This window comes from Vipera ursinii, assembly GCF_947247035.1.
Source record: "Vipera ursinii genome assembly, chromosome: 1".
NCBI lineage: Eukaryota > Metazoa > Chordata > Lepidosauria > Squamata > Viperidae > Vipera > Vipera ursinii.
Genome location: NC_139512.1, coordinates 335,431,426 through 335,458,299, shown reverse-complemented (window position 1 = coordinate 335,458,299; position 26,874 = coordinate 335,431,426). Strand labels below are relative to the sequence as shown.

The 26,874-nt window shown below is 43.6% G+C and overlaps 1 protein-coding gene across 1 annotated transcript in view; it reads right to left on the bottom strand.

Annotated features, from left to right (window-relative positions):
• The window catches only part of CAD (carbamoyl-phosphate synthetase 2, aspartate transcarbamylase, and dihydroorotase), a 37,652-nt gene that overhangs the window by 8,658 nt on the left and 2,120 nt on the right, over positions 1 to 26,874 (bottom strand). Inside the window, exons 2-29 of the mRNA XM_083367570.1 lie at positions 24,156 to 24,295; positions 23,320 to 23,449; positions 21,689 to 21,831; positions 20,839 to 20,980; positions 20,268 to 20,439; positions 19,174 to 19,359; positions 18,234 to 18,346; positions 17,880 to 18,022; positions 16,564 to 16,695; positions 15,756 to 15,989; positions 15,156 to 15,377; positions 14,525 to 14,713; positions 14,047 to 14,171; positions 13,573 to 13,706; positions 12,814 to 12,926; positions 12,436 to 12,689; positions 10,607 to 10,853; positions 10,107 to 10,205; positions 7,943 to 8,167; positions 7,328 to 7,510; positions 6,827 to 7,045; positions 6,405 to 6,572; positions 6,067 to 6,249; positions 5,558 to 5,662; positions 3,532 to 3,783; positions 3,266 to 3,347; positions 1,191 to 1,357; positions 453 to 617 (exon numbers count right to left, since the gene is read on the bottom strand). Of these exons, the coding sequence (XP_083223696.1) occupies positions 453 to 617; positions 1,191 to 1,357; positions 3,266 to 3,347; positions 3,532 to 3,783; positions 5,558 to 5,662; positions 6,067 to 6,249; positions 6,405 to 6,572; positions 6,827 to 7,045; positions 7,328 to 7,510; positions 7,943 to 8,167; positions 10,107 to 10,205; positions 10,607 to 10,853; positions 12,436 to 12,689; positions 12,814 to 12,926; positions 13,573 to 13,706; positions 14,047 to 14,171; positions 14,525 to 14,713; positions 15,156 to 15,377; positions 15,756 to 15,989; positions 16,564 to 16,695; positions 17,880 to 18,022; positions 18,234 to 18,346; positions 19,174 to 19,359; positions 20,268 to 20,439; positions 20,839 to 20,980; positions 21,689 to 21,831; positions 23,320 to 23,449; positions 24,156 to 24,295 (4,667 nt within the window). The remainder of the gene's footprint in view (positions 1 to 452; positions 618 to 1,190; positions 1,358 to 3,265; positions 3,348 to 3,531; positions 3,784 to 5,557; positions 5,663 to 6,066; positions 6,250 to 6,404; positions 6,573 to 6,826; positions 7,046 to 7,327; positions 7,511 to 7,942; positions 8,168 to 10,106; positions 10,206 to 10,606; positions 10,854 to 12,435; positions 12,690 to 12,813; positions 12,927 to 13,572; positions 13,707 to 14,046; positions 14,172 to 14,524; positions 14,714 to 15,155; positions 15,378 to 15,755; positions 15,990 to 16,563; positions 16,696 to 17,879; positions 18,023 to 18,233; positions 18,347 to 19,173; positions 19,360 to 20,267; positions 20,440 to 20,838; positions 20,981 to 21,688; positions 21,832 to 23,319; positions 23,450 to 24,155; positions 24,296 to 26,874) is intronic.

The window sequence follows — 26,874 nt, the reverse complement described above, 5'->3', positions numbered from 1 at the left end:
ACAAAGCCCCAGAGATCGAACTTGTGGGAACGGCCAGAATTTGGTCTCTCAAGAATTTGGTTTTTTACCTTTCAGCCTTTCCGTTCCCTCTTAGTTGGGCCTCTCTGTTAGCTTCAGTGAGAGCACACACTCCTGGCTGGGAGGGGAGCCTGGCATGTGGGAGGTTTGGGAAACGCTATGATAAAGCCTTCACATACATCTTGTGGTACCTTGTTTTTGTGTAATCTCATAGACACCTGAGTATCCAATTATTTCTGTGTATCCTGTTTGTGTGAGACTGATGTAGTTTTTGTAATATTGGAGGTGAATAAAAGTTCAGCGGGCAGTGCTCTCCAGAGTTCTTTTTGGAGACGAGGCTGCCCTGCTGGTTCAGGACAACTCTATCGACCCGGGTCTGAATTCCTTTCCCTTCGTCTGAATTTCTTTTCCCTTCAGAACTAAATTAAACCCACCTCCATCCAGAGAGAAACATTATCCATCTTGAGGTCAGAGAAAGTGTCATTCAGGTACATCTTTAGACCAGCAGCAGCTCCAGCCACTGGCCCCAGAGAGCCAGCATTGTCAGATGAGGCGCCAACATAGAGTGCAAAATCACAGCGGGCTCCAGCCTCAGCCAACTAGAGGTAGGCAAGGGTGCAAAAAGAAAAAGACAGTCTCAAAAGGTGTGACAAGTTCTTTCCTTTTTAATATTTGGATTAGCCGCTCTTATCATATACCAAGCTGAGAACTGCCAGACTCAGAAGAGCCTCATCTTGACCAGAAGAGCATTCAATAAACAGATACATAACAAAATGCTTGCTGAGACATGCATTAAATATTTCCATGCTGAAATTTTTAATACAACTACAGGTTAAGCCTCCTATATCATGGTAAAGACAACTTTTTTCTTCTAGATGTTGTAGGCAACATGATTTTAATAATTAATTCCAGGCAGCAAGGAAATTATTTTCTTGACTGGTATTGTCTTTACATTTGATTACGAACTAAACTGGTAACATTCCACTAATTTAATAAAAAGAACATAAGAAGTAGCAGCAATGTGCACGCTGAAGAATATTTCCTAATACAAAAGGCAAGTAATAGAGGGCCAATATATTTCTTCGGAGGTCTTTTGCTAGTTGGGACACCACTATCAAAAAAAATCTGATCCTTCCCTTGCCCTCATTAGTCACGATCCGGGCAGCCCTTACCTTCTGCATTAGGGCAAAAGAACTGGCATCAGTGACAGCAGGCGAGGTGTTTGGCATGGCACAAACCATTGTGATGCCACCAGCTAGAGCAGCAGCTGTACCAGATTTGAAGTCTTCTTTATGGGTGGCTCCTGGTTCTCTCAAGTGCACGTGGATATCTATTAGACCTGAAGGAAGAGAAAGAGGAGAAATCAGTACAGGAAAAGGACTATATTTGTTTTTGATTACACAGTGACATTGTACTCATAGCTGCAAACTCCATGTGGCATCAGGAAGGGCATCCGCCCAGTAAATGTTCAGCTCCATCCAGTTCAGCTCCATCCAGTACTCCGAATTAAGAGATTACAGGATCGTAAAGAGGGAGTGATATTATGCTCATAGGAAACCATGCGGATGAAAGACAGGCCTATTTTAGTCCCCATTTAACAGAAGATGGCAAGCCTGAGGATAAACTCCTTTGCACAACGCATGTGCTTTATAGCACAGTAGCTGTGCTCACAGACAATAGTAATGACAACAACAACAACAACAATAATAAAACCATGTTATAGCTTAACATGAAATACACTGGGTTCCAGTAGTCCACTGAATAAAAAAAACAGTCAATCTCATTTTAGCCAAATCTAGCATATTGTACAAACTCAGGCATTTACGGCAGAATGCTGCAAATGTGAACCCAGAGGTGTCGTTTTTGTTAAGGCTCACGCCTGAAAATGCATGTACAGGGCTGCTGCTTGTATATCCCTACACACATAGTGTGAATGCTTAAGTTTATGTGGTGTGAAGTTTCTGTATATTTCAGGTCCACGGTATAGGTGTACCCAGCCTGAAGCCAAAATTGATTACGGAACCCTTGGGACCAAAAAAATGAATACTCTGCAGCTCTCAATTATTGAGAGAGCCAGTTTGGTCGTGGCTAAGACAAAAGGACAGAAAGCGGGAGACTGTGAGTGACTTTGGGCCAGTCCCTCTTTCTCAGCCCAACCCACCTCACAGGATTGTTGTAGGGAAAATAGGGAAGAGAAAGATACGTGGGATATGTTCCCCACCTTGAGTTATTTGTAACAAATAATAAAGATGGGCTACAAATAAATAAATAAAAATAAAGTTAAACAAATTAAATTCTCACACTTTCAACAACTAGGAAAGCCATTTTCTGTTCAACTCTTCTGCGGTCATTCTTACCTTTCAAAAGGGGAAATCAGTCAATCTCTAGAACAGGAATTTCCCATGTAATAAATGAACTCAACCCACAGTCAATGGATAAATTGTGATAAACTGCATCTGCAGTCAATGGGTAAATCAGTATGTCCAGTGGTTAGAAACTAGTCCCGTCTTAGGCATGAAAGCTGGCTTGATTTGATTTCCTTAATGACTGTGGTGAGGAGTTGCTCTCTGAGCTTGTTTGTTTTCTTCCACGCGTTTCTTTACTCAAACTAGGCAACATCACTGATGATGTTACCTAGTTTGGGTAATGAAACATCTGTAAGAAAACAAGAAGCTCAGACAGCAACAAGGACGCCTCATTTCAACTTCATTTTCCTTTATTGGTGACTATGGTGACTTACTTTACAGCTATTGTAAAAACTGCTATAAAAATGAGTCTGGTCACATAGTGGATTTGACTTATGATCACAATGACATCATCAAAATTCCAGGTTCAATTGTAATCATAAATAGACAATCTGTCTGTCAAGCTCTGGACCTGGACTCAGCTATAAATCACAGATCCCCGACTTTACATGGCTTAACTAGGTTGTTAAGCTTGAAGTCGATAGAATCTCTTAAGACTCTCTTCACAGCACAGTAATGTTTATTGCAATTAGTCTGAAGCCACATTGAATAGCTCATAGCTATTTTGTGATATATCCCCTCTCCTTGGAACCTTTTTTAATAGCCCTGCTCTCCTCTCCGTGTTCTCAGGGGCTGGCAAAGGAACTAATCCTACCTTGCAAGGGCTCCAAGTTCAATAAGTGAGCCTGTCTAAAAAGGCAAAGACCAAGTTGGACCAGCTAAGTGCATTCTTGTCTGTAGACAAATCTTCCCCCTATGCAGGTGCTCAAACTCTGATCTACCTGGCAAGCGGATGAGTTTCTGTGAGGTCATACAGTCCACATGCATCTTCAACGGAGGGGGCCCTCCAATTTGCCCAAGAGCCTAATGGAGAATAGAAACAAAGAAAAAGAGGAGGACTCAATCTCTCAGAATAGCAAAGGACATCCCCCATCCAACATACACACATTGCACACTGGAGAACTGAGCATTCTCCTGAAGCTGAATCCCACGTTTCTCTTCATCACTGCCCAATCCTTCTCCAATTCATTTGCCACCCCTCACAAACCTCAACAAAAAGCTTGGTGCACTTGATGTCTATGATGAGGGGCACGGAGTAGTCAACTGCCAGCCGTCGTGTTCGGTAGCCCTTAGTGACAAATGAAGAGAGCCTCCTCCCACCAGAGTTGCGCATCGACAAATTGATCACTAAATCAAAGTGATTTTCAGCCAGATAATCCAAAATGCTGCGCTGTTGGTTCTCCTTGCATGGTATTTCATTGCCATCTGCCTCTTCAAAATGCCAATCCACAGCCATCACCTGCCACAAAAGAAGCGGCAAGTCCTTAAGCCATCGGGATACAAAACACTCAAGATAATGCAAGAATGCCAGTCATAGTCTTGGCAGATTAGCCCAAACAATTGCAAAATAGACACAGAGTCATTAGAACCTTTTGTGAGTCACACATTCCATAAGTTACATAATGATGTGGCTCTGAAGTACAAAAGTGAAGTAGGTTGGAAGAAGATGCAAAAACTGTTGCTTAAGCAAAGGGGGCCAAAGCATTTTTAAGTCCAGAAAGCTCACGGAACCTTTGGAAGCAACACACACCCCAATTCATTAAACTATCAGGAGGAGGAGATACAGCAATAGACTTGTAAGATTCTGCTATTTTATTTTAGCCGATCTCAATAAAAGTAGTTTTAGGCTTTCTATGAAGTTGATTTCCTGGTGTGGTCTATTTAGTGGGGCTGCCAGTATGTAGCACTGGGTTACATCAGGAATCATCTTGTCAAGGTCAATTCTGCCCATCCAGTCTGAACATCACAAAAAGTCTACTGAAAGTTTCCCCTTCTTGGGAAGTACACAGAGCCTACCTACATGAGGCAACAGGCCTTCTCTGGAGCAGCCTATATACCCGTGGTGGCGAACCTATGGAACATGTGCCACAGGTGGCACACAGAGCCCTCTTTGTGGGCACACGCGCCGCTGCCCCAGTAATAGGCCTTCAGCTGGGTTTTATAATACCTTTTCGCTTTAGGCCTCTGCCGCCATGTGCAAAAAAAAAGTTCAATCAATCAATTTCAACTTCTCACGGGAAAAAAAAGATCTCGCAAAGTTGGGATTGAACTTTTTAGTCCCACCCAGTCTGCCATTACCACTGCAGCCACACCCACTCAATGGGCCACGCCCACCCGGCACCCATACATAAGTGGGTTTTGGGTTGGAGTTTCGGCACTATGTCTCTAAAAGGTTCACCATCACTGCTATATACTGTGGGATATACTTCCCTGTGAGGTACACTTAGCAACCTTTCTTTTTGCTTTTCTTTCCACTATGAGTTTGGTCTTCAACCAACTGTTTGATGTATGCATTCCACCTTGTATGAATGTTTTGTTCCGTTTTGGTATTCCCGTTTGCTTGTTTAATTGTTTTATTTGCTTTATATGCTGCACAGAGTCTTACAACTGGGGCAGTGTATTATTATTGTAAAGAAATAAACATCCAGAATTCCCAACCAGCATTCTGGGACTGTATTTATTTATTACATTCCTACATTCACCCAACTTCAAAACAACCCTGGTTTCAAAAATTAAAAAGAACGTTTAAAAAAAGGCAACACGCATCTGATGGACAGCATAACCTTCTTCCATATCATCCCCCAACTTAAAGGGCCTTAAACTTCACAATTCTGGAAAGCATCAATTTGGGGAAATAGGGCCTACAGATAGGAAGGATATGTGTTCCTGGGAGAGGACCCAGAAGTAAGTAAAGGAGAAAGCAAACCTCTATTCAGCCCAAGGCTAAAGTTGGAAGCCATCTCTCTTTCTTGCTGTTGAAACAGCTTCACCGTGGTGCTAACTTCTTCCCCCCCCCCAGCAACCTCCAGCATTGGAATAACAAAGAATTCCTATTCCTGCTCTCTTCTTCTGCGCTCCCCCTTCATTGTTTTCATCTTTCCTCAAAGGAGAACAACATAAACTGCATTGGAAGGTAATTTACTGCAGTTTATTAACCTAATAATGATTAACCTAATGAACCCGTCTTTGTAGAAAGAAATAGCATATGTTATCATGACCATCTGTGTACCTACCTTAATGCCATGCTCTGTATAAAAATCAGCAGTGCCCAGACTGGCATAGAGATTATAGCCCAAGCCTTCCAGGGTACGTACTGTGGACAGCAACTCACTCTTGTTCTAAAAGAGATGTGAAGTAAAAAGGAGAGGCACACCTATTCAGACACATCAGAAGCATGCCTGCTCTTACTATAAGCTACCTTCCCCAATCCTTCCCACTGACTTCCTTACGTTCCTCTTCTCTCTCTCTCGCCCTATTCCCCAAATCCAATGTTACTACCATTTATTACAACAAGAATACTTGGCTTATTTTTTATTCCATATAAACCCTTAAAGCAAACCTCAAAATAATCTAGAAGGGTTGAACAATGAAAGCTTTGTAAGAAACGCTGCCAGTTGTTCTGCTACTACAACAAAGCATAGACATTGGGACATTTAAAATTAGGAATGTTTAATCTGAAAAAAGGTGGTGACACCAACAGGACTGTTCTGCTTTTCCTCCTGACCGATCCCACCCAACTGACCTTGTAACTCCCAATAGTCAGCAGAATGTTCTTCTTGGGAATCTTGAAGCCAGTGCTCAGCATGGCTTTGAGGTAGGCTTCACAACGATTCTCCCCAAAGCAGGCCACCTCACCTGTGCTGGTCATCTCTACCCCCAGCACCACATCAGCACCTGCCAGTCGTGAGAATGAAAACTGGGGTACCTGAGTAAGAAAAGGAGAGCCCAAAATTAGACGGTCAAGTCACTCCATATCCCAAGCTGTGACTGTTCTAAGAAACAAAGAAAAGATACATTAGGGCTCAAATCTTCACCATCTACGTGAATGTGATTAAGCTATTAAGCTATTCGGCTGCTTACCTTGACACCAACAATGCCTGTGCCTGTCATGAGTCCAACGGACTCCACCTCTTCTCCCATAATCACTTGCGTGGCCAAAGCTACCAGGTCAACGCCCAGCGTTTTGGAGACAAACGGAAAGGATCGAGACACTCGCACGTTGCATTCAATCACCTTCAGCTGGTCATGCTGCAGAAAAGAAAAGCAGGTTGGCAGGACGGCTCCAAGAGGATGTTAGCTCCAAATCAGACTCTGATCTACACCACATTTTTCACATTAACAAGATATACAGTGCCTCTCAATTAAGTAAGATCGATCTCTGTTATCGTCAATTAATAAAGGAAAGTCAAACCCAGACAGCATCTGTGCACACTAGAGCTGAGAAATCTGATTCAATCCATGAAAGCCAGACTCACTGACTTCTTGCCTCCCCTTCCTGTTACCTTGGCAATGAGCTGGAGGTTGAAGGGTCCTGTGACCTGCAGCTCCTGTCCAATGGCATGCACAATCGCCTTAATCCGCTCCAGTGTCTTGGGTGTAATGTCCTGTGGGGGTGTCACTAACGTGGCATCCCCTGAATGCACACCAGCATTCTCCACATGCTCAGAAATGGCAATGGCCACCACTTGTCCATCACAGGCCACAGCATCGACATCTATCTCCTGTTGGGAGGCAAGTACAAGAGCCTCAACACTTGCCAATAATGCCTCCCTCACGCGTGTCTTCCTGAATGCCAAAGAAAGCAGAGCATCCCCTTTGTGATTTGCTTGAGCACACAAACAGCAAGCCCCTATTTCCCCTGTGCTGAAAGTATGACAATCACAGGGCTGCTTTCAAGAGTGGCCTTCTGCAAGAGTCCTGTGCTTATTCTGATCAGTCGAGCCTGTCACATTTTCCAGAGTGACTGTTTGACATACAAAACCCACCCAATCAGCCCTGCCCACCTTGGCCTCTTGGATGAACTTGGAGATGACCACAGGGTGCTCCTTGGAAACAGCAACAGCATTGCTAAGGAACCTCTCCAGGTCGTTATCTGTGTAAGCCACGTTCATGGCCGCACCGCTAAGCACGTAGGAAGGACGCACCACGCAAGGGTATCCCACCTTGCAGCAGAACTGCTTGGCTGACTGCAGAGGAGAGATATTGTAGGGTTACAAAGGCTATATCTGAAGAAACAGCTCTTTGGCCCCATCTTTGGCCATTGTTTCCTTTGCCACTTTCCCAGGATGTACCAGAAATTCCAGGCATTAAATTATCCACCTCCTCTCTTCCCTAAAACATGCAACAAGTTAGCACCAATGACAAATGGACCTTAATTTCCCCTCTCACCCTAAAATGCCAGTCTGCAGTTCATTAGCAACGGGGGGAAAAATAAAACACCCAAAGAGAGGTGACACTGGGAACTTGCCATAATCCCTCATACACCCTCCCATGACAACACCAGCTCTACAGCTTTTGGAATGGAAAAAGAGACCTAATCGAATATTATCTCACTTTGGGGATTTTCCCCCCTTATTCCCACCCACTCACTCTTTTTAGTTGTAGCACCTTCTATTCACCTCCATGTCTGACAGCTCCTTCCAGAGGGGCTGGCTGATGTTGATGGTGTCCAGAAGACGGGAGAACTTGAAGCGGTTCTCAGCAGAGTCAATGGCTTCAGGGGAAGTGCCTAGGATCCGGCACTGCTGCCGATGTAAGGCCATGGCAATATTATTGGGAAGCTGCCCCCCCATGGACAGAATTACACCCTCAGGGTTCTCCAGCTCATAAATATCCATCACCACCTGAAAAGCAAAATTGAGAATGAGGAAAAGAGGTAGAAAAAAAAGAGGATGCTTTATGATGCTTCTTAGAGTTGAGGACAGATTCTCCCTCCCTCCCAACATATCTTTGATTTGGCTCCAGATACCTTTTGCTTGTGGCAACCAAATAAAAAGACGTCTTCTGCCTCCCTTATCCTGTCTATTTGCTGCAATCACGCCATCTAGGTAAATTACACTCCATTTAAATGAATCATAACTAACGGCATAAACTCAGTCCAGTGGTAGCAATAATGCAGTTACTGCCAAAGGAAGAAACTTTCTGATTCCACTATGGACTTTAAATGGCACCAACTTTGTTTTTGCTTTTATTATAGCCTGCCTAAAGGGAAGTTACCCTAAGTGGCAACTTATAGGTAACCTGGAAAGCAACACGTTGATGCTATTTATTGGCCAAACAACACAAAACATAGACCTGCAAGACAAGACTGCATCTGCTTCTCAGGAAAATGGCCATAACAAGGGGAGGAATGGTTAGAGGAAGCCTTCCTTGCTTCTCCCTGCCAGAAGCAAGGAGATCTCTGAGCTTCCGTTGACAATTCAGTATATATTGATTCATTTTGGTCACCAAACTACAAAAAAGGTGTCGAGACCTTGGAAAAAGTTCAAAGAAGAGCAACTAAGGTGATCAAAGGCCTGGAGACTAAAACATACGAAGAACGGCTGCAGAATTTGGGTTTGGCTAGTCCAGGGGTAGGCAACCTTGGCTCTTTTATGACTCATGGACTTCAACTCCCAGAATTCCTGAGTCAGCTATAATGACTCAGGAATTCTGGGAGTTGAAGTCCATGAGTCATAAAAGAGCCGAGGTTGCCTACCCCTGGGCTAGTCTAAAGAAAAGAAGAAATAGGAATGATATGATAGCAGTCTTCCAGTATTTGAGGGGCTGCCACAAAGAAGAGGGGGGCAAACGTTTCTCCAAAGCACCAGAGGGCAGGACAAGAAGCAATGATTAGAAACTGATCAAAGAGAGAAGCAACCTGGAATTAAGGAGAAAGTTCCTAACAGTGAGGACAGTTAACCAGTGGAACAGCTTGCCTCCAGAAATCGTGGGTGCTGGAGGTTTTTAAGAAGAAACTGGACAGTCACTTGTCTGAGATGGTATAGGTTCTCCTGCTCGAGCGGAGGCTGGACTAGAAGACCACCAAGGTCCCTTCCAGCTCTATTCTATTCTATTCTATTCTATTCTATTCTATTCTATTCTATTCTATTCTATTCTATTCTATTCTATTCTATTCTATTCACCACAATAATTCTGGGCCAATTATTTTGAAAAAGCACCAAATTGCTGTTCAGGCAAAAACTCAAAGAAAACAAAACAGCCTATCAGGAAATGCAGTTGATTGTCACCATATTGCAGGTCATTGCTTCCTTGCCTTAAAGACTATCTTGCCATTCCTTCTTGAACCTTATGTGACTTATTATTTTTAGGCCATGAGCAGGGTCTGACCCTTTCTGTGGTTATAAACCTCTTGAGAGAATAATATTGTCTAAAAAGCAAGGAAAAGGATAGATATAAGAAAAATGCTGGTATATTTGTGGAAGCACTTGCGTGAATGGAGGGAGACACAAGTGGTAGCCTCAAGGAAAGAAATGGCCATGTGAGTAATATCTGGAGTAAATGAGTTTATTTCCACCTTGTTTTTTCCCCATAGTAGCAGACTGAAAATTTACTGATTTGAGATGCGCTGGTAGAATCTCCAGATGTGCTGATAGAATCTTTGATGACAAGCATTAAAGCCCTTAAACTAATATTCCTAGAACATCTCAAGAGGAGACCAATTCATCCTAGAGTTCCCCTACTGCTTAGTACAGACACTTCTATTTCAAAATAGAGAGCTGAAAACACACTTTTGATCCCTTTTTAAAACCAAATCTTAATGCAGCACCATATAAGACCCACCTCAAAGGACATTTCATCAAAATAGAGCCGGTCACACATGTCGTAGTCCGTGCTTACTGTCTCAGGGTTGTAGTTCACCATGATGGTTTTGTAGCCCATCTGTTGGAGAAAGGCACATAGAGTTTACATCTTCTGAACTCACACCTATAGGAACCTAGCCTCATCATGGCTTTGGGACTCAACGAGTGATCAGCAATCCACAAATTTGCAGATATATTGGTGACCTGCCACTGCTTCAGAAGAGTTATCTGGAGCTGATACTTCATGCAGTCATTTGTATGTTGGTTGCATGGAACACTCTGGTACCAGACCACGTGGCCTTCTTGCACCACTGTCAGACTTCCTGTGACACATTCAGAGAAGAGCAACGAAGTGATTGTGAATAGTGGAGGAGAAAGACGTAGAGAGGAACTGAAAGGCCTCTATGATACAAGGTGAACAAGGAAAACTCCTGACATGTCTAGGAAATGCCTTTGGAGAAGAAGCATCCAAGTATTTACCTTGCGCAGCTCCTGGATGCACCCAACGGCACACCAGTCAAATTCCACACTGCTGCCAATACGGTAGACACCAGAACCGATGACCATGACGTGTGGTTCATGGAAAACCAGGTCATGCTCAGTGCCATTGTAGGTGAGATACAGATAGTTGGTCTGGGCTGGCCATTCTGCGGCCACCGTGTCAATCTGTTTCACCACTGGTAAAATCTTCAGATCATGGCGCATCTTCCTCACTGCCAGTTCCGTGCTGAAACACAACAAGCTTTTGTTTTAATTGGTTTGGTTTTATAGTTTTGTGATTTTATGTAGTTTTTGATCTTTGATTGGGAGCCACCCAGAGTTGGTTGAAAGATGGGTGGCTATATAAATGTTTAAAATAAAGTAATAAAACAAAATAGCTGTCTTATGCTGGGTCAGGGTACTGGCTCCAACTGATAGCTGTTTTCCAGGACTTCAGTGAGATTTTGTTCTCAGAGACTGAACAGTTTTTACACATAACTGCTACATACGTTTAACACGATAAAGGTAAAGGTAAAGGTTCCCCCGCACATGCGTGCTAGTCGTTTCCGACTCTAGGGGCCGGTGCTCATCTCCGTTTCAAAGCCGAAGAGCCAGCGCTTCTCCAAGGACGTCTCCGTGGTCATGTGGCCGGCATGACTAGACGCCAAAGGCGCACGGAACGCTGTTACCTTCCCACCGTAGTGGTCCCTATTTTTCTACTTGCATTTTGACGTGCTTTCGAACTGCTAGGTTGGCAGAAGCTGGGGCGAGTAACAGGCGCTCACTCTGTTATGCGGCACTCGGGATTCGACCCGCCAAACTGCCGACCTTCCGATCGACAAGCTCAGCGTCCTAACCCACTGAGCCACCGCGTCCCCCTTATTAACACGATAGCTTATGTGAATTGCATATTTATGTGAATCAAGGTAAAACTATGGCTGGGTTCTCACAACATGCCAACCACCTTATTTCAGCCTGTACTCAGCATGTTGTCAGAAAACAAGCAACCAAGGGACAAAGACTGTGGTATCCACTTTGACACAGTCAGCATTATAGGTTTCCCCCCACACATCTCATCCCTCTTCATGGTCTCCATCCCTACAACCGGTTCTTAGTAAGCAGTAGCTATTACTTTGCTTCCAGTTTTTGGCTAATGGTCAGGACCGCCTAGACCTGAATCCTTTGGGCTGCTTTTTAATAATAATAATAATAATAATAATAATAATAATAATAATAATAATAATAATAATAATAATAATAATAATAAACCTTTATTGTCAAAGTACAATATGTGTACATTGAGATTAGCTGAGCCTCCCCCCGTGCTCTCTCCCCCCAACACACAGTGACAACAAACCCTCCATCCCACCACACTATGTGAACCAACTACACCACACACCGGCCTCCCAAGTCAATTCTGCCTAAGATTATGTCCCATTTAAAAGCCTAACAGCCCATGGATAAAAGCTATTTTTCAGCCTGTTGGTACGGCTGGCTATATTCCTGTATCTCCTACCGGATGGTAGGAGAGTAAAGAGATACCGTCCAGGGTGTGAGTCATCCCTGAGAATCTTCCTCACTCTTCCAAGGCAACGAGCCCCGGCGATGTCATCCAGTGGTGTCAGGGAACAGCCCACAATGCCTTGTGCTGTGCTCACTACCCTCTGTAATACTTTCCTGTCTGCGGCTGTCAGACCAGCATACCAAACCACAATGATACACAATCATAAGTGTGTATTTATTTACTCATAGAATAACATAATATAAAACAACAATAGTCAAGGAGCCAAACCAGTTTAGACAAATCATAACCACACTGATGCTTGTACCTGAGCACAGCCTGAGCCACCTGCTTATCTGAGAAGCCCAACTGCTTGGCCAGCTTCAGGACATGAGGTGGCATGGATCCCGGCTCTGCCTGGCGATATGATTCCAGGCACAGTGCATGATCAGCTATATTTTTCATCTTGTGCAGGAACCAGCGATCAATCTTGGTGAGCTCATAGAGACGCTCAATGGAATAGCCGGCCCGCAGTGCTGCTGCTAACACAAAGATCCGCTTGTCGGTGGGAGTCTCCAGCTCCTGCAGTGATGAGGAAGGAACAGAAAATTGTGGACAGCACAGCCCTGAGTGTTAGTCCAATGGGACTGGGGACAACAGCTACTGGACATTCAGCATGCTTCATCACCTCACCAGGAACGCCTACCATGTCAGAGACTGGTTTTACTGTGGGATCAAAGCCCACACAATTCTCATCCACCATGCGAAGTGCCTTCTGAAATGCCTCCTCAAAACTCCTTCCAATGGCCATGACCTCACCTGAAAGAATGACAAGAACAACAGTAAATTTACCCAGGGGAAAATTACTAAGTTTAGATTTTTGTACTAAATAAATAAACAGGGCTTCTTTCAAAGCCAGATAAAGTCAGTATGTATCAAGGAAACAAACAATATTCAACCATGAGGAATGAGAAGACTATAACTCAGGGAATGCCAAGATCACTCAAGCATTGTCTTAGAGACACCCACAACTGTGTCTGCATTATAGCATCAAAGCCATCCTAAGTGTTTGTGTGTGGCAAAAAAGGGAAAGTGGCAGAAGTAGTGTCAAAATATAGTCTTGCCTCTTTTTGATATGCATGTGATGTTGACACATCTATAAAAGGGGTCCAGTTGTTCTGGGAATTTTGAATGCAAAAAACAGAATACAACTATCAACATCAATTTATAGTTAGCAATGGAAGAATAGCACCAACTTGATAATGTATATAACTACATAGGCAAAGGATAAGAAAAGGGGAGAAATAGAAGATTGTCAGCTGATGGAACACCCAAATCATGGTATCCTGATACCTGATCTGCTGCCTGTACCACACAAAGCACAAATGAAAATCAAACTTGATTCCAAGGTTGGAGCCTGACTCCAATATCCACTTCCCACCATATTCTTCCTTTCAACACTCACCCACACTCTTCATGGAACTGCCAATTTTAGTGCTCACACGCAGAAACTTGCTGAGGTCCCAGCGTGGAATCTTGACTACACAATAATCGAGGCTGGGTTCAAAGCAGGCTGTGGTGGAATTAGTGACTGAGTTCCTGGGTTGAAGTGAAGGGAAAGAGAAGGCTAAGATGGAGATGTATCTCTTACTGAATCTGTGATCAAAAAGCTATAACAGCAGGCACAGTTGTCATTCCTTTAGAAAGACTGTATAAGACATGGCAAGAATCCATGGTGGTAGCAGTTGCTAAGACAAAATGGATCATTCACATGTTTTAAACAAAATTAAAAGTACATAGGGGGCTGGCTCCATAAAAGGTGAAATAATGTTTAAGCAAATAACCCATTGACACAGTGGGGGTGATGAGTAAGCAGACCCCTCCCCAGATAGTTCTAGCAAAGCAATGCATCCTGCACCCCAGAGCATTCAGGCATTACCTGAGGATAGGCAATGGGATGCCCAAAGCCAACTTAGCAGCAACATAGGCCAAGGGGTAGCCAGTAGCCTTGCTTGCCAGAGCTGAACTCCGTGAGAGCCGAGCATTCACCTCTATGATGTAGTACTGTGGGACAGGAAAGAGACAGATGCAGCCCAGCCAATATTTCCATTATCCTTCAGTATAGCAAGCAGAATGAGTAAGTTTCCATATTTCCTGGGAATGAATTATGACTCAGAACAGAGCGTGTGGTTAATATGCAGAAGGTCCCAGGTTGAGTTGAGCTAGAAAAGATTGCCTTGAAACTCTGGGAAGTCAATCCTATTCTGTGTTGACAATACTGTACTAGGTGAACCATGACTTTATTCAGCAGAAAGCTGCTGTAAGCAACTGCAAGCTCACAGTATCAGCATACACTGCTCAACAAGGGCAATCATAGGTTGCCACACATTTGCAATGTCAACTCAAGAGCATCTCACCTGCTCAGACTCAGGATTCAGTGCATACTGAACATTACATTCTCCAATGATCCCAAGGTGACGAACCACTTTGATGGCTGTAGTGCGCAAGAGATTGTATTCCCTGTCGTTGAGTGTCTGGCTGGGGGCCACCACTATAGATTCACCAGTGTGGATGCCCAACGGATCCAGATTCTCCATATTGCATACCTGTTCAGGATTGGGAACCGAGAAGATCAGCTAGATAAGAAGGCGGCCATGATCACTGCAAATCCATGCCTCCAAGTTCTTAGATCCTAAGTTAGGTATCATGCCTCGCTATTGTTAAAGGACCCTTCATCATTATCTTGCTTTTGTCTCATCCCCAGCCTTTCCCTGAAGCAGCTTACATTTATTTTTAACTAAAATAAGTGTTTTCTCCTGCTGCAAATCAATTCCTTGCATAGATATGACTTGCAGTGTGCTTGTTGGTATAGTCAGAGGTTGGGACCTATCTAGCTATCTTGGACACCCAGCAGTAAATAGCAATCTGCAATCAAACATTTGGCTGCTTAATTTTATTTAAAAATCCTTTTTCTGGCACCCAAAACAAGCTTAAACTTGCCCTTTTGGTGATTAACCTCCCTCTACCCCTTTAACCCAATTGGCTTACCGTGACACAGTTGTCATAGGCATCACGCACCACCTCATACTCAATCTCCTTCCAGCCCTTGAGTGACTTGTCCACCAGCACCTGCGAGGTGTGGGCAAAGGCCTGGCTCACCAGTGCCATCAACTCCTCCCGCCCATTGGCAAACCCAGAGCCCAGCCCGCCCAATGCATAGGCTGAGCGCACAAGCACTGGGTAGCCAAGTCGTTCTGCAGCAACCTGTGCCTGTTGGGAGGAAGCATTTAGAAAGTCCATTATCCCTAGTGGTGGTGATCAGAAAACATATCATATCTTTGACCAGCAATTCTGACAGATCCAAGTGGACTATATGAGGTTCACATCAGAAAGCCTGATTTCTTTGTCAGTCAGAGAAAGTTCCTAACAATGTTTCACTGAAGAATGAACTACTGATTCTATCCTGCAAACCTAGTCCCCTTCCCGTATATTCTTGCATGGATTCTTCTATTTAAAATTCTTCTACCATGTTTAAAAGCACGCTTTATTCCAGAGCTGGGTCTACTGGGACCTGAAGGAGAACTCTATCTCCACTGTCTTGGGCTCCCCCAAAGAGAGGTATGGCTATAATTAAGCAGAATGACATACTTGTTCAATGGAGCAGGCAGCCTCACTAGGTGCCACATGTTCCCCTATCTCCTCCATCTTCTCCACAAAGACTTTGCGGTCCTCTGTCATCTCAATAGAAGCCACGGGAGTGCCCAGCACACGCACATTGTAGCGCTCCAGCACCCCAGCCTTAGTCAGCTCCACCCCACAGTTGAGTGCTGTCTGTCCTCCAAATGTCAGCAAGATTCCATCTGGGCGCTCATTCTTGATCACCTGATCATAGAGAAGACAGTGGAAGGCTAAGAATGTCCCCCTGCTCGCTTCCAGTCATATCCCACCCCTGAATTCTGTAAGGAAAGTGGAGAGATTCTCCAGTCCCTTCAACTGTACAGGTAATCCTTGACTTACAGCCAGAATTTAGCCTAAAATTTCCATTGTTAAACAAGGCAGTTAAGTGAATTTTGCCCCATTTTATTATGCTTTTGCCACAGTTGTTAAGCGAATCGTGTGGTCATTAAGAAAAATCTGGCTTCCCTGACTGACTTTGCTGGTCAGAAGCCAGCTGGGAAGATTACAAATGGTGATCACATGACCCCAGGACAGTGCAACTGTCATAAATACATGCCAATGTCAGATTTTGATCATGTGACCGTGGGGATGCTGCAATGATCGTAAGTGTGAAAATCGGTCATAAATCACTTTTTTCAGTGAAGCTGTAACTTTGAATGGTTACTCAACGAATGGCTGTAAGTACCTGTATGTTAAGACATTCATAGTTTCCAAATAGAATAGGAATACTGAGTGGCAGGTAAACAAGGAATCTGGGGAAGGGAAATAGTAAATTCACCTGGGTAACATAATCAGGAGTAATGGGCAGGAAGTAGACCTTGTCAGCCAAACCTTTGGAGGTCTGAACGGTGGCAATATTTGGGTTGATGAGCACCGTCTGGATGTTCTCTTCTTTCAGAGCTTTGATGGCCTGGGAGGGTGGGAAGTGAGATTATGTTTGAATAAATTGCCATCCTTGCAACACAACACCAGTCGTGTCAAAATATGCACATAGCCCTCATAATGTAATAAACCCACTCACAAGGTAACACCATCGAAACAAAAATTGTATTAACCAAGTCTATTAAAGACTTAGCAGTTGAATTTGCACACCATGGGAAATTTGGCTAATGTGAATATGGACCCGTTGTGTTGGGCAAACCCAATCTATTTGGTTAATTTACAGTTACTTTATAGCTAAATATATTATGCAAAACCAGGAAATTAACTGTGGTGAATTGAGTAATCAAGATAAACATGTGGATACAGTTTTAGAATAAAGACATAGTTCTCTTTTGGGAAAATAATTTCCTGAAATAGGCCATGATTAATCCTGACCCACTGTCTTCTCCATATTGAACTTTTTTTCACTTTCATGGTATGAAGGGACAACAATTCCGTTGACCAAATTGTTACTGCCTACCTATCCCCTTTTCTTCCTTTTCCTTGTTCCCATTGTCTTCTCTGCCACCTTTGTTTTTAACAATTTGTAAACCATCTAAGGTCACTGGGAGTTAGGAAACATATTCATTAAATTAATACTGACTCAATAGTAGCTAAAATGCCAAATCCTGTGTAAAATCTGGCTGATTGTGCGACCAACCATAATAATGATAAAAGAAAGCAAAGATAACACTAATAGCAATGGATGCCTTGGGTGCAATCCCCAAATGTCTAGAGCACTACTTGAACACCACCAGCATTGACAAAATCCCCATCAATTAATTACAAAAGGTAGATTTACATGGAACAGCTTACATCCTGCAACGATACCTTTAACACCATCAAAACAACTCCTACCTATCCCAGATCCTTGGGAAGGACTCAACAGATGGATAAAAATATCAAATCCAGTCCTCTGGATGACTGTGCAACCAACCATAATAATCATCCTTGCTTCTCTGTGATGCAGCCCAAGGTGAGCTGAGATCAGCTGCTGCCCTGTATCAGTACTAAAGAAATGATCCCTCCACACCTGATACCTCAAGCACATTGGCGACTTTGCCCTTGACAAAAACCCACAGTCCTTTTTGCTTGTGTGTATTCCACCCAACCCCCATCCCACTTTGTAATTTTCCCCACTGCCTTTTGACTTCCATTTCCTCACTCACTCACCTGGGAGCCAGAGTAGTCAAACTCACCTGCCTGCCCTATAGAAAGGCCCCCTGAGCCCAGGATGAGCACCTTGTGAGGGCGGGGCAGGTTGCTGGCAGGCAGGACTTTTGAATTGTGCAGGCAGTCCTGCAGCCGTTTATACACTAGAGGTGGGAGGGAAGAGAGAGAGATGCCTGGATGATCACTGCAGTCGTTAAAGCCCACAGGTGGACCTAGCAAAGCTTCAACCCTGCCAGGAGACTAGCAAGCACCCTATAGCAGGGGCACAACCTGCTGACCATACGGGGTAGCATGGAGGTAAAGCCAGGCCTCTATCCAGGCTTTCAGAAGCCAACTCAGTCACAGAGCTCCCACCTGTCTTAGGGCCCTGCCCTCCAGCAACAGTGTCCTGCACTGCCTCCAAGAAGACATCAAAAAGGCATTCAAGATCCATTGGCCCTGCATTGTGCTCTGGGTGGAACTGCACACTGGGATCAGACAGGGGGAGAAAACAAGGAGGGAAATGTTATGGATGCAATCCAAGCCCCTTAGACAATGCAACACAATACCGTTCTCTGGTGCTCTATCTAAATTCTTAGAGCACTTATTCTGTAAGGAAAATCTTCAGCAGTTGGGCTGTTTATTTCAAACAAAGGCTGATAAGGGGAGACATGATTCAAGGCATACAGGAGCGTGCACATTATGAACCTAAAATGAGAATTCAAAATCTCAAGAAAACTAAATGAAAGAAGATTTGGGGCTGATAAAAGAACCTGGAAATTTTTGCCATCTGATGGAGAGACTGGAGAAATTGATGGAAGACTGGGCTACTAATGGCAACTACATCTGATAGCTACTTCCTGTCTTTGATCTAGTGATTAAGGTGCTAAATCATGAGTAGGGAAATCTGAGTTCTGGTCTTGCCTTAGGCACATAAGCTAGCTGGATGACGTTGGGCCAGTCACTCTTGCACAGCCATAGAAAGACAATGGCAAACCACTTTTGAAAACATTGCCTTGAAAACTCCACGTAGTTGCTAGGAGGCAAGAGTGACTTGACAACACACAAATCATAACCAGCACACCTTAGCACATCCCAAAGTTTGGAATGCAACAGTGGGAAAAGTATCATAATGCTTGGAGCTTCCTGAATGCACCAGGTTGGTCACTATACAATACAGAAGCCTGGGAGAAATGGAACCTCGATCTGATCCAGAAAAGCTCTTTTTAGGTCTTCCGTATGGTCCCAGCAAATCAGAATAAAGAAGGCCACCCCAAATAACTTGTTCACCTCCCCGTCTCTTGCTTTTCCTTACCTGAAAAATGGCTTTGACTCATGCACAAGTCCCTCATTAGAGTGATCATTTGCATTGGTAAAGAGAGGAGTCCAGCCAGATGGCAAGCTAGCTGGATCTACTGCAAAGCCATGGTTCTGTGATGTGATAAAGCAGCGCTGGGATCCCTCATGCAGGCAAGGCTGGTTGTGTCCACGGTTTCCGTATCTGAGGAGGAATTTGAAGGCTTAGCTTGTGTGTGTGGGGGGAAATCCTCAGTTTCAAGCTACAGGTAGTCCTTCACATACAACCGCAATTGGGCCCAGAATCTGTTGTTGAGTGAAGCGGTCATTGAGAACCACATGACTTCCTTCGCTCAATGACTGCAATCCCAGCTCTCCCAGTTGCAGTCATTAAGCAAACATGCCGATCGTTAAGTGGAGGGATGCTGGGGAGAGAGCCTGGGCCTCCTGGGCATGGTAGGATAGGGAGAACAATTGTGAGAATGATGGCATTTGCTAATATTTTCACAAGATTTGAGATCTGTTTCTCCAGTGTGCCAAGGAATTTTCGGAAGAGCCTTTCTGAGTGCCCATGTTTCTGCCACCCTGGAGTGGAAATGGCAGTATTCTAAGCCTTTCAGAATGCTGGTATTCACTAGCATTTAACCTGCCAGAGGGGAAAACACTAGCAAATGCCAGTGTTTTCAATAAATTTGAGGTCTGGTCCTCCATATGTGTGGTCATGTGACCAGGGCAATAGGTGTGCTGGTGTGATATTTAACAATGGCCAGAGGTGCTTTATGACCAGTTGAGGACTACCTGCCATTTACTATAGTGCTGAAGAATTAGACTGCTCAACATTATTGAAGAGATATATATTGGTTATTTAAGAGCCGTGATGGTGCAGTGGTTAGAATGCAGTATTGCTGGCTAACACTGCCCATAGCCTGGAATTTGATCCTGACGGGCTCAAGGTTGATTCTGCTTTCCATCCTTACCAGGTTGGTAAAATGAGGACCCAGATTGTGGGAATATGCTGACACTGCAAACCACTCGAGAGAGTGTTGCAAAGCACTATAGAGCAGTATATGTCTATGTGCTATTGCTATTTCAGATATTCACACAAACACTTACTTCATTTTATAGGTCTTAGCTCCAATGGCCAAAGCCAACAGTTGATGACCCAAGCAGATGCCAAAGATGGGCTTTGGAGTTGGCAATTCCAGCACACGGTGCAGATTGGAAATACTTTCTTGGCAGAATTGTGGATCTCCAGGACCATTGCTAACAAACAACCCATCAAATTCTGGGGGAAGAAATGAGTTATCAGATGGCATTATCCATTTATTTATTTCATTTTTACCCTGTCTTTATTATTTTAAGTAATTCAAGCTAATGATCATATGTAAACCTCCTTCCTCACCCTCTTTGCCCATACAACAGCCCTATGCAGTGGGTTGGGCTGAGCGTGATCAGCCCAAAGTCAGCCAGTTGGCTTTCATGCGTAAGGTGAAACTAGAACTCACAGTCTCCTGGTTTCTAGATCAGCACCTTAACCACCAGACCAAACTGGATCTCTTTATGACCTTATTATTACTTTTCCCCTTGAACAAGCCACTTGGGCTCCACATTCTTTGTTCCCAAGCTGAAACAAACCACCTGTCTGGATCTGTGAACCCCTTACTCACCACTCAGTTATGCCTACCCATACTATCCAGATGATGGTCCCAGGGCACCACAGTAACAGCTGCCCCGCGAGCACACAGGCACCGGATCTGGTTGTATTTCAGGCCACAGTCAATTGCTGTGATTCTCACAGACCCATTAGGGTTGAACAAGTGGGGTTCCTATGGAGTCATAGTGGAAAAAGTAGTTATGCTGAAGTTTATGGCACAGTAGCCAATAAATCACACTTAATCCTTTACCACTACTGTTAATGATAGAGAAGAAGCAAGAAGGGGTGATGGGTGGGAAGATCGTAACTCCTTGGAATAACCTCCTCCCACCCAAAATTCTTCCAGGAATGCATGACTTTTTCCCAATTTACCTATCTAATTTAAATTCCTGCTCAGTTACCCATGCCTTGGTATTGAGCAGAAGTGGAATCCTGCAACAATAAAAAACGGATTGGTTTTTATGTCTTTTATTGCTATTGTGAGCCACCCAAGGTTATGCCATATAAGTTATGTGTCTATAGAAATCTTATAAAATAATAGCGTTTTGGTGCAGAAAGGCTCTATAAAAGAATTGAGCCACTTGAAAGTATGGAGTGCATATTCTTAGGCAGAAGGAGGGAGCACAGAATCAGAACTGCTTCTCAGAATAATGCATTTTCCCAAGTTATGTATTAACAGTTAAAGAAATCCCTCTCCTACTCTGAATATTATACAGTATATCCACAGCTATTGCCTGCCATCTCCAATTTGCTTAACCCAGGGGTAGGCAACCTCGGCTCTTTTATGACTCATGGACTTCAACTCCCAGAATTCCTGAATCAACATAGCTGGCTTAACCCAAGTTGTCTTTTCCCTCCCAACCCTATCCTTGCAACCTACTTTCAGTGAAACTTCCTTCACCAAGTTCCGTGTGTTTGGATCATCAAATGGCTGGTGTGAACTATGGATGCCCTCTGGTACCAGTTTGCCCAGCATACTCCCTTTCTCCCGGATCCGCTTGGTTAGTGCTCGTGTGTCAATTCCTGCAGGAGAAATGAGCTATTAGAAAGGATGGACTATCTCAGTAGACAATGTGGTTCTGTGATCACTAGGAGAATTCAGACAGGATAATCTCCATTTTTATTTATGCTGAGACAACCTGAACAAGCTAACTATTTTCATATTTTGCCTGTTTTCAGTAATGTTGATTCTATCACAATTTTGCTTCCCTATATTTCTGATTAAATACAGTTATGTAGCCAAGTGTACCATCTAAGGCAAGGGTCTTCAGACTCGGCCCTTTTATGACTTGTGGAGTTCAACTCACAGAATTCCTCAGCCAGGCACACTGGGTGAGGAATTCAACTTGAAGTCCACAACTTGAAGTCCACAAGTTGAAGTCCACAAGTCATAAAAGGGCCAAATTTGAAGATCCCTCATCTAAGGTGTTAAGATTTCAGGCAGGGTGATCCAGTTCAAGTCTTCACTCACTCTTGGAGTTCAGTGGGCAACTTTGGATCACTTAAGTCTTATTCCCAGCAAAAAGTCAGGAGGTAACCGGCAGCACCTTTTCCAAATAACAGGTGTTATTAAAAGCCATAAGCCTTCCTGAGCTGCACCTGTCTTCATTGCAGAGTGGCTTCATGGATGTAGGTAATTTCTCACCCATGTAACCTCATCTGCAGAGCTAACTTGTCTTCTCCCAATTTAAATCCTACATCAATCAAGTCACTCCATGCATTTGATGGGAAATGTCAGAAAACTTTATGTCTTTTAATAGAAGTTGGTAATCAGAAAAGGTGCTATAGTACAGTTTGTGATTTTTGTTAGTACAGGTAGGCCTCGACTTACAACAGCTAATTTAGTGACCATTCAAAGTTACAATAGCATTGGAAAAACCGACATGACCATTTTTCACACTTACAATTGTTGCAGATCCTGATGGTCACATGATCAAAATAAGATGCTTGGCAAGTGACTCATATTTATGATGGTTGCAGTGTTCTGGGGTCATGTAATCACCTTTTGCGACCTTCTGACAAATAATGTCAATGGGGAAGCCATATTCACTTAACAACCATGTCCTAACTTAACAACTGCAATGATTCACTTAACAACTATGGCAAGAAAGGTTGTAAAATGTGGCACAATTCAGTTAACAAGTGTCTCACTTCGCAACAGAAATTTTGGGCTCAACTGTGGTCATAAGTCAAGGCCACCTGTACAGAGTGACACAACTTCTCCTACAATCTCTCAGAGCAACCTACTTCCCCAGACTGGTGTTGCAGAGATAAATTTCTGTCTGTGTAGAGAGAAGGGAAGATTACCTTAATGGATACGTGCAGAAGCTGTTGCCTAGGCAAAATAGCATCCAATAGCCTCAAGTGGATATTAAATGGGAAGGGAGAAAGGACTGAGCCTTGAGGCACCCCACTATGGCTTTCAAGGAGCACATAAGAGAAACTTGCAACTTGCACTTCACCAGGTTATCTAGCGGCAAAGCCTAGCACTTTGTGATAAGCAGTGCTTACCTTCCAAACCAGGAATCCCCTTTTCCTTCAGCCAATGATCCAGTGAGCGTGTAGCACTCCAGTGGCTGGGATTTCGAGAGCATTCATCCACAATCAGTGCAGCCACATGAATGCCACTAGATTCAAACCACTGGAGGAGAGGAAGCAAAGAGTTAATAAAGAAACATATCATCACAAACATTTCCTAATCCCCTTCAAGTCCCCAAAATATTTTATTTATTTGAAATATGTACATTATATATATATTTATATTCATCACTTGTATCAACAATCGCATTAAAATAAATTCTGCAGCTAACTTTCAGCTGTCATTCCCAGAGAGAAAGAATATATATCTCTTTCTCTCCTGTTCTCAGAAATTCTCCACAACCTCAGGGATATAGTTAAAAAAGACTATAAACTGAACTAGTTCAGCAAGCAGATTAGCAGTGCATGAACTTCTAATCCAGTTCATTTCATCCAATCAGTTCAAAGGTATCCAACGTATTTTGATTATTTGGTATGAATCATCAGTTTAATTCAGGACACTGGATTATTCTGGACAACAAGCTAATTTATCACTTAGGAATCAAATCAAATCTCTACGTCGAATATGCAGATAACCCAAATTTAGATATGCAGCCTGTCCATTTTATAGCATTGCACTGAGAGAGCAGATGAAGTATGTGAACACCAGGCTGGCTGAGCCAGAAATTCCTAGAACCCTTCAACTAGGCCAGAATAATTTCTGGCACCTGGTCTCCAGGCCTCCAAAAATCAAATCTCAGTGCTAAGTCATCTGAAATGTTTACTGCAACATGTAAGAATAGGTTTCTTTCTGCCAATGCTATACTTACCCGGCTGAGACCATACTCATCCAACTCATCTGGAGGAACACCGTAATTCCCGATCAGTGGGTAAGTCAGTACCAAGATCTGGGATTTATAGGAGGGATCTGTCAGTGCTTCAGGGTAACCCACCATGCCGGTCTGGAACACTGCAGATTTCAAGAAATGATAAAATTGGATTAGTGACCTCGGCAAAAGCCCATATTGGTTTTGGCAAATGACTCTGGATAAAAACCAGGCCTAAGCACTGAGTAGTCTTTCTCCAGCCCATTTGTAGTTGTTACTTCAGTGCTTTACAGCTCTGCTGCATCTGGCAAAAGGAGCATTCAAGGGAAAGAAGTCAGATGTGACATCAGCAGCCTTTTCAGAAGACTGGATAGAGTGGACTGCTGACCCCTCCATCAAAGTAAATGCAGGGATCATTTACTGAGCTTGTCACCTTTTATCTCTGTTTGTAGTTTACCCAGTGTGGAATCCCAGACCATATCTGTATATTGACTTCTACAGCTGTACAATATTCCTAACATAAAAAAGGTAAAGAGCCAAGATAAACAATTATCAGCAACTGCCCCATCCTCACAATTTCCACATCCAGAAAACCCGTCTTGAGCACACATTGCTTGATCTCCAGTCAGGATATTTGTCACATGGAGCAATCCAATACCAGGCTTCTTCTAGTGCCATAAGCTTTTCAAAGACTGAGGGAAACACTATTACAGAAGTATTAAGAATGATGCTGCTTCTGTTTAGCACAAGGATTTTCTCACTAAATAAGCTGAATGCTCACAATTGTAAGAACTTGTAGAACACACAGCCTTCTCAAAGCACCTCTTATCATTTGGCATTCTCTTTTCTATCCACTTCTGCTTCTTCCTCATCCTATTCCTGATTGGTCACCATACTGATATTGGTCACCATATCAGAAAAAAGATGTTGAGAGTTTGGAAAAAATTCAGAGAAGAGCAACTAAGATGATCAAAGGCCTGGAGACTAAGACATACGAAGAACGGCTGCAGAACTTGGGTTTGGCTAGTCTAAAGAAAAGAAGAAATAGGGGAGACATGATAGCAGTGTTCCAGTATTTGAGGGGCTGCCACAAAGAAGGGGGAGTCACGTTATTCTCTAAAGCACCAGAGGGCAGGATAAGAAACAATGGTTGGAAACTGATCCAAAAGAGAAGCAACCTGGAATTAAGGAGAAACTTCCTGACAGTGAGGACAATTAACTAGTGGAATAGCTTCCCCCCAGAAATCATGGGCGCTCTGTCACTGGAGATTTTTAAGAAGAGACTAGACCAGGGGTCGGCAACCTCGGCTCTTTTATGACTCGTGGACTTCAACTCCCAGAATTCCTGAGCCAGCATAGCCGAGGTTGCCGACCCCTGGACTAGACAGTCACTTGTCTGAGATGCTATAGGTTCTCCTGCTTGAGCAGGGGGCTGGACTAGAAGACCTCCAAGGTCACTTCCAGCTTAATTCTAATTCTAATCTGATATGAGCTTTCTACTACCAGTACAGCTGTCTCCTTACCAGAAGAGAATGTTCACCATGCTATAGTTTTTATTAATAAGATAGTAGTGTTACACGGGAAGGTCTGCAGCTGGATTAAACTAAAGGCCTAACTAAACCTTATTCTCCACAAGTACCAATATTGACTATTCTTACAGCAATCTGTGACCCTCCAAATAGTGCTGAATTTTTAGCCGTGAACATTGGTTAGATCATGATTGCAGATTAATATTCAAGGGCTTCTTGTTTCTCAATTCATCCATGCAAAACTGCTTTAAGGATTACAACTAAATAAAGCATGTGATGTGCTTTGACCGCTCCAAACTACTACACAAATGTTTATTATTGTTGTTTTGTTATTATGATTGCTGAGTCGTATGAAAGCTTGGGTTATCTTCTTGGTAGTGGCACGTTCTCAGATTCTGGACTTGCCTTCTTCAATAGAAAGGGGAAGATCCACTTTAATTCATTCGCCTCAAGAAGATATTTTTTACTTTTAGAAATCAGCAAACCAGATGTGGCTCCACTCAGCAATAGAAGAACCATTCTATTGGATGAGAACATTGATCTGTTCTGTCCAGCAGCCTGTCCACAAAACAGCTGATTCAATGTCTTCTAAAAGTTTAACACAACAGCGCATTTCCCTTGTGTTATCCATCAAATGGCACCGAGAGGTGTATGTTGCCACTATTCCAAAGGCCTAATTGGCATACTTTGAAGACAGCAACAGCCTTGGTTTTCAAGAATTAGAACCTCTTTTCTAAAAAAAAAAAAATTCTGGAGGGCCATCGCCATCATAGGGCATAGACTAGAGCAGGGGTGTCAAACTCAATTTCATTGAGGGCCGCATCAGCATTGCGGTTGCCCTTAGGGGGCCAGGTGGGTATGGCCAGGGTGGGCGTGGCCTACTGGGTGGGTGTGTCTAGAGTCTATGGCCTACTGGGTGGGCGTGGCCAGCTCTACATCATTTGCATCAAGGGTGCCTATGGGGGCCTGGGCAGGAGTGGGACAGATCTGAGGGTCTCTGGCAGAAGGAGGGTCTCTGGGCCAGGGCCAAGGCAGTGGGGGCCGTTCCCTCACTGTTTCCAGGATGGCTTCGCGGGCCACATGAAACCACTTCACGGGCCGGATCCGGCCCCCCCAGGCCTTGTGTTTGACATGTCTGGACTAGAGTAAGGAGTGATAATTCCTTATTTGCACTTTTGAAACCTTTCAGCTGA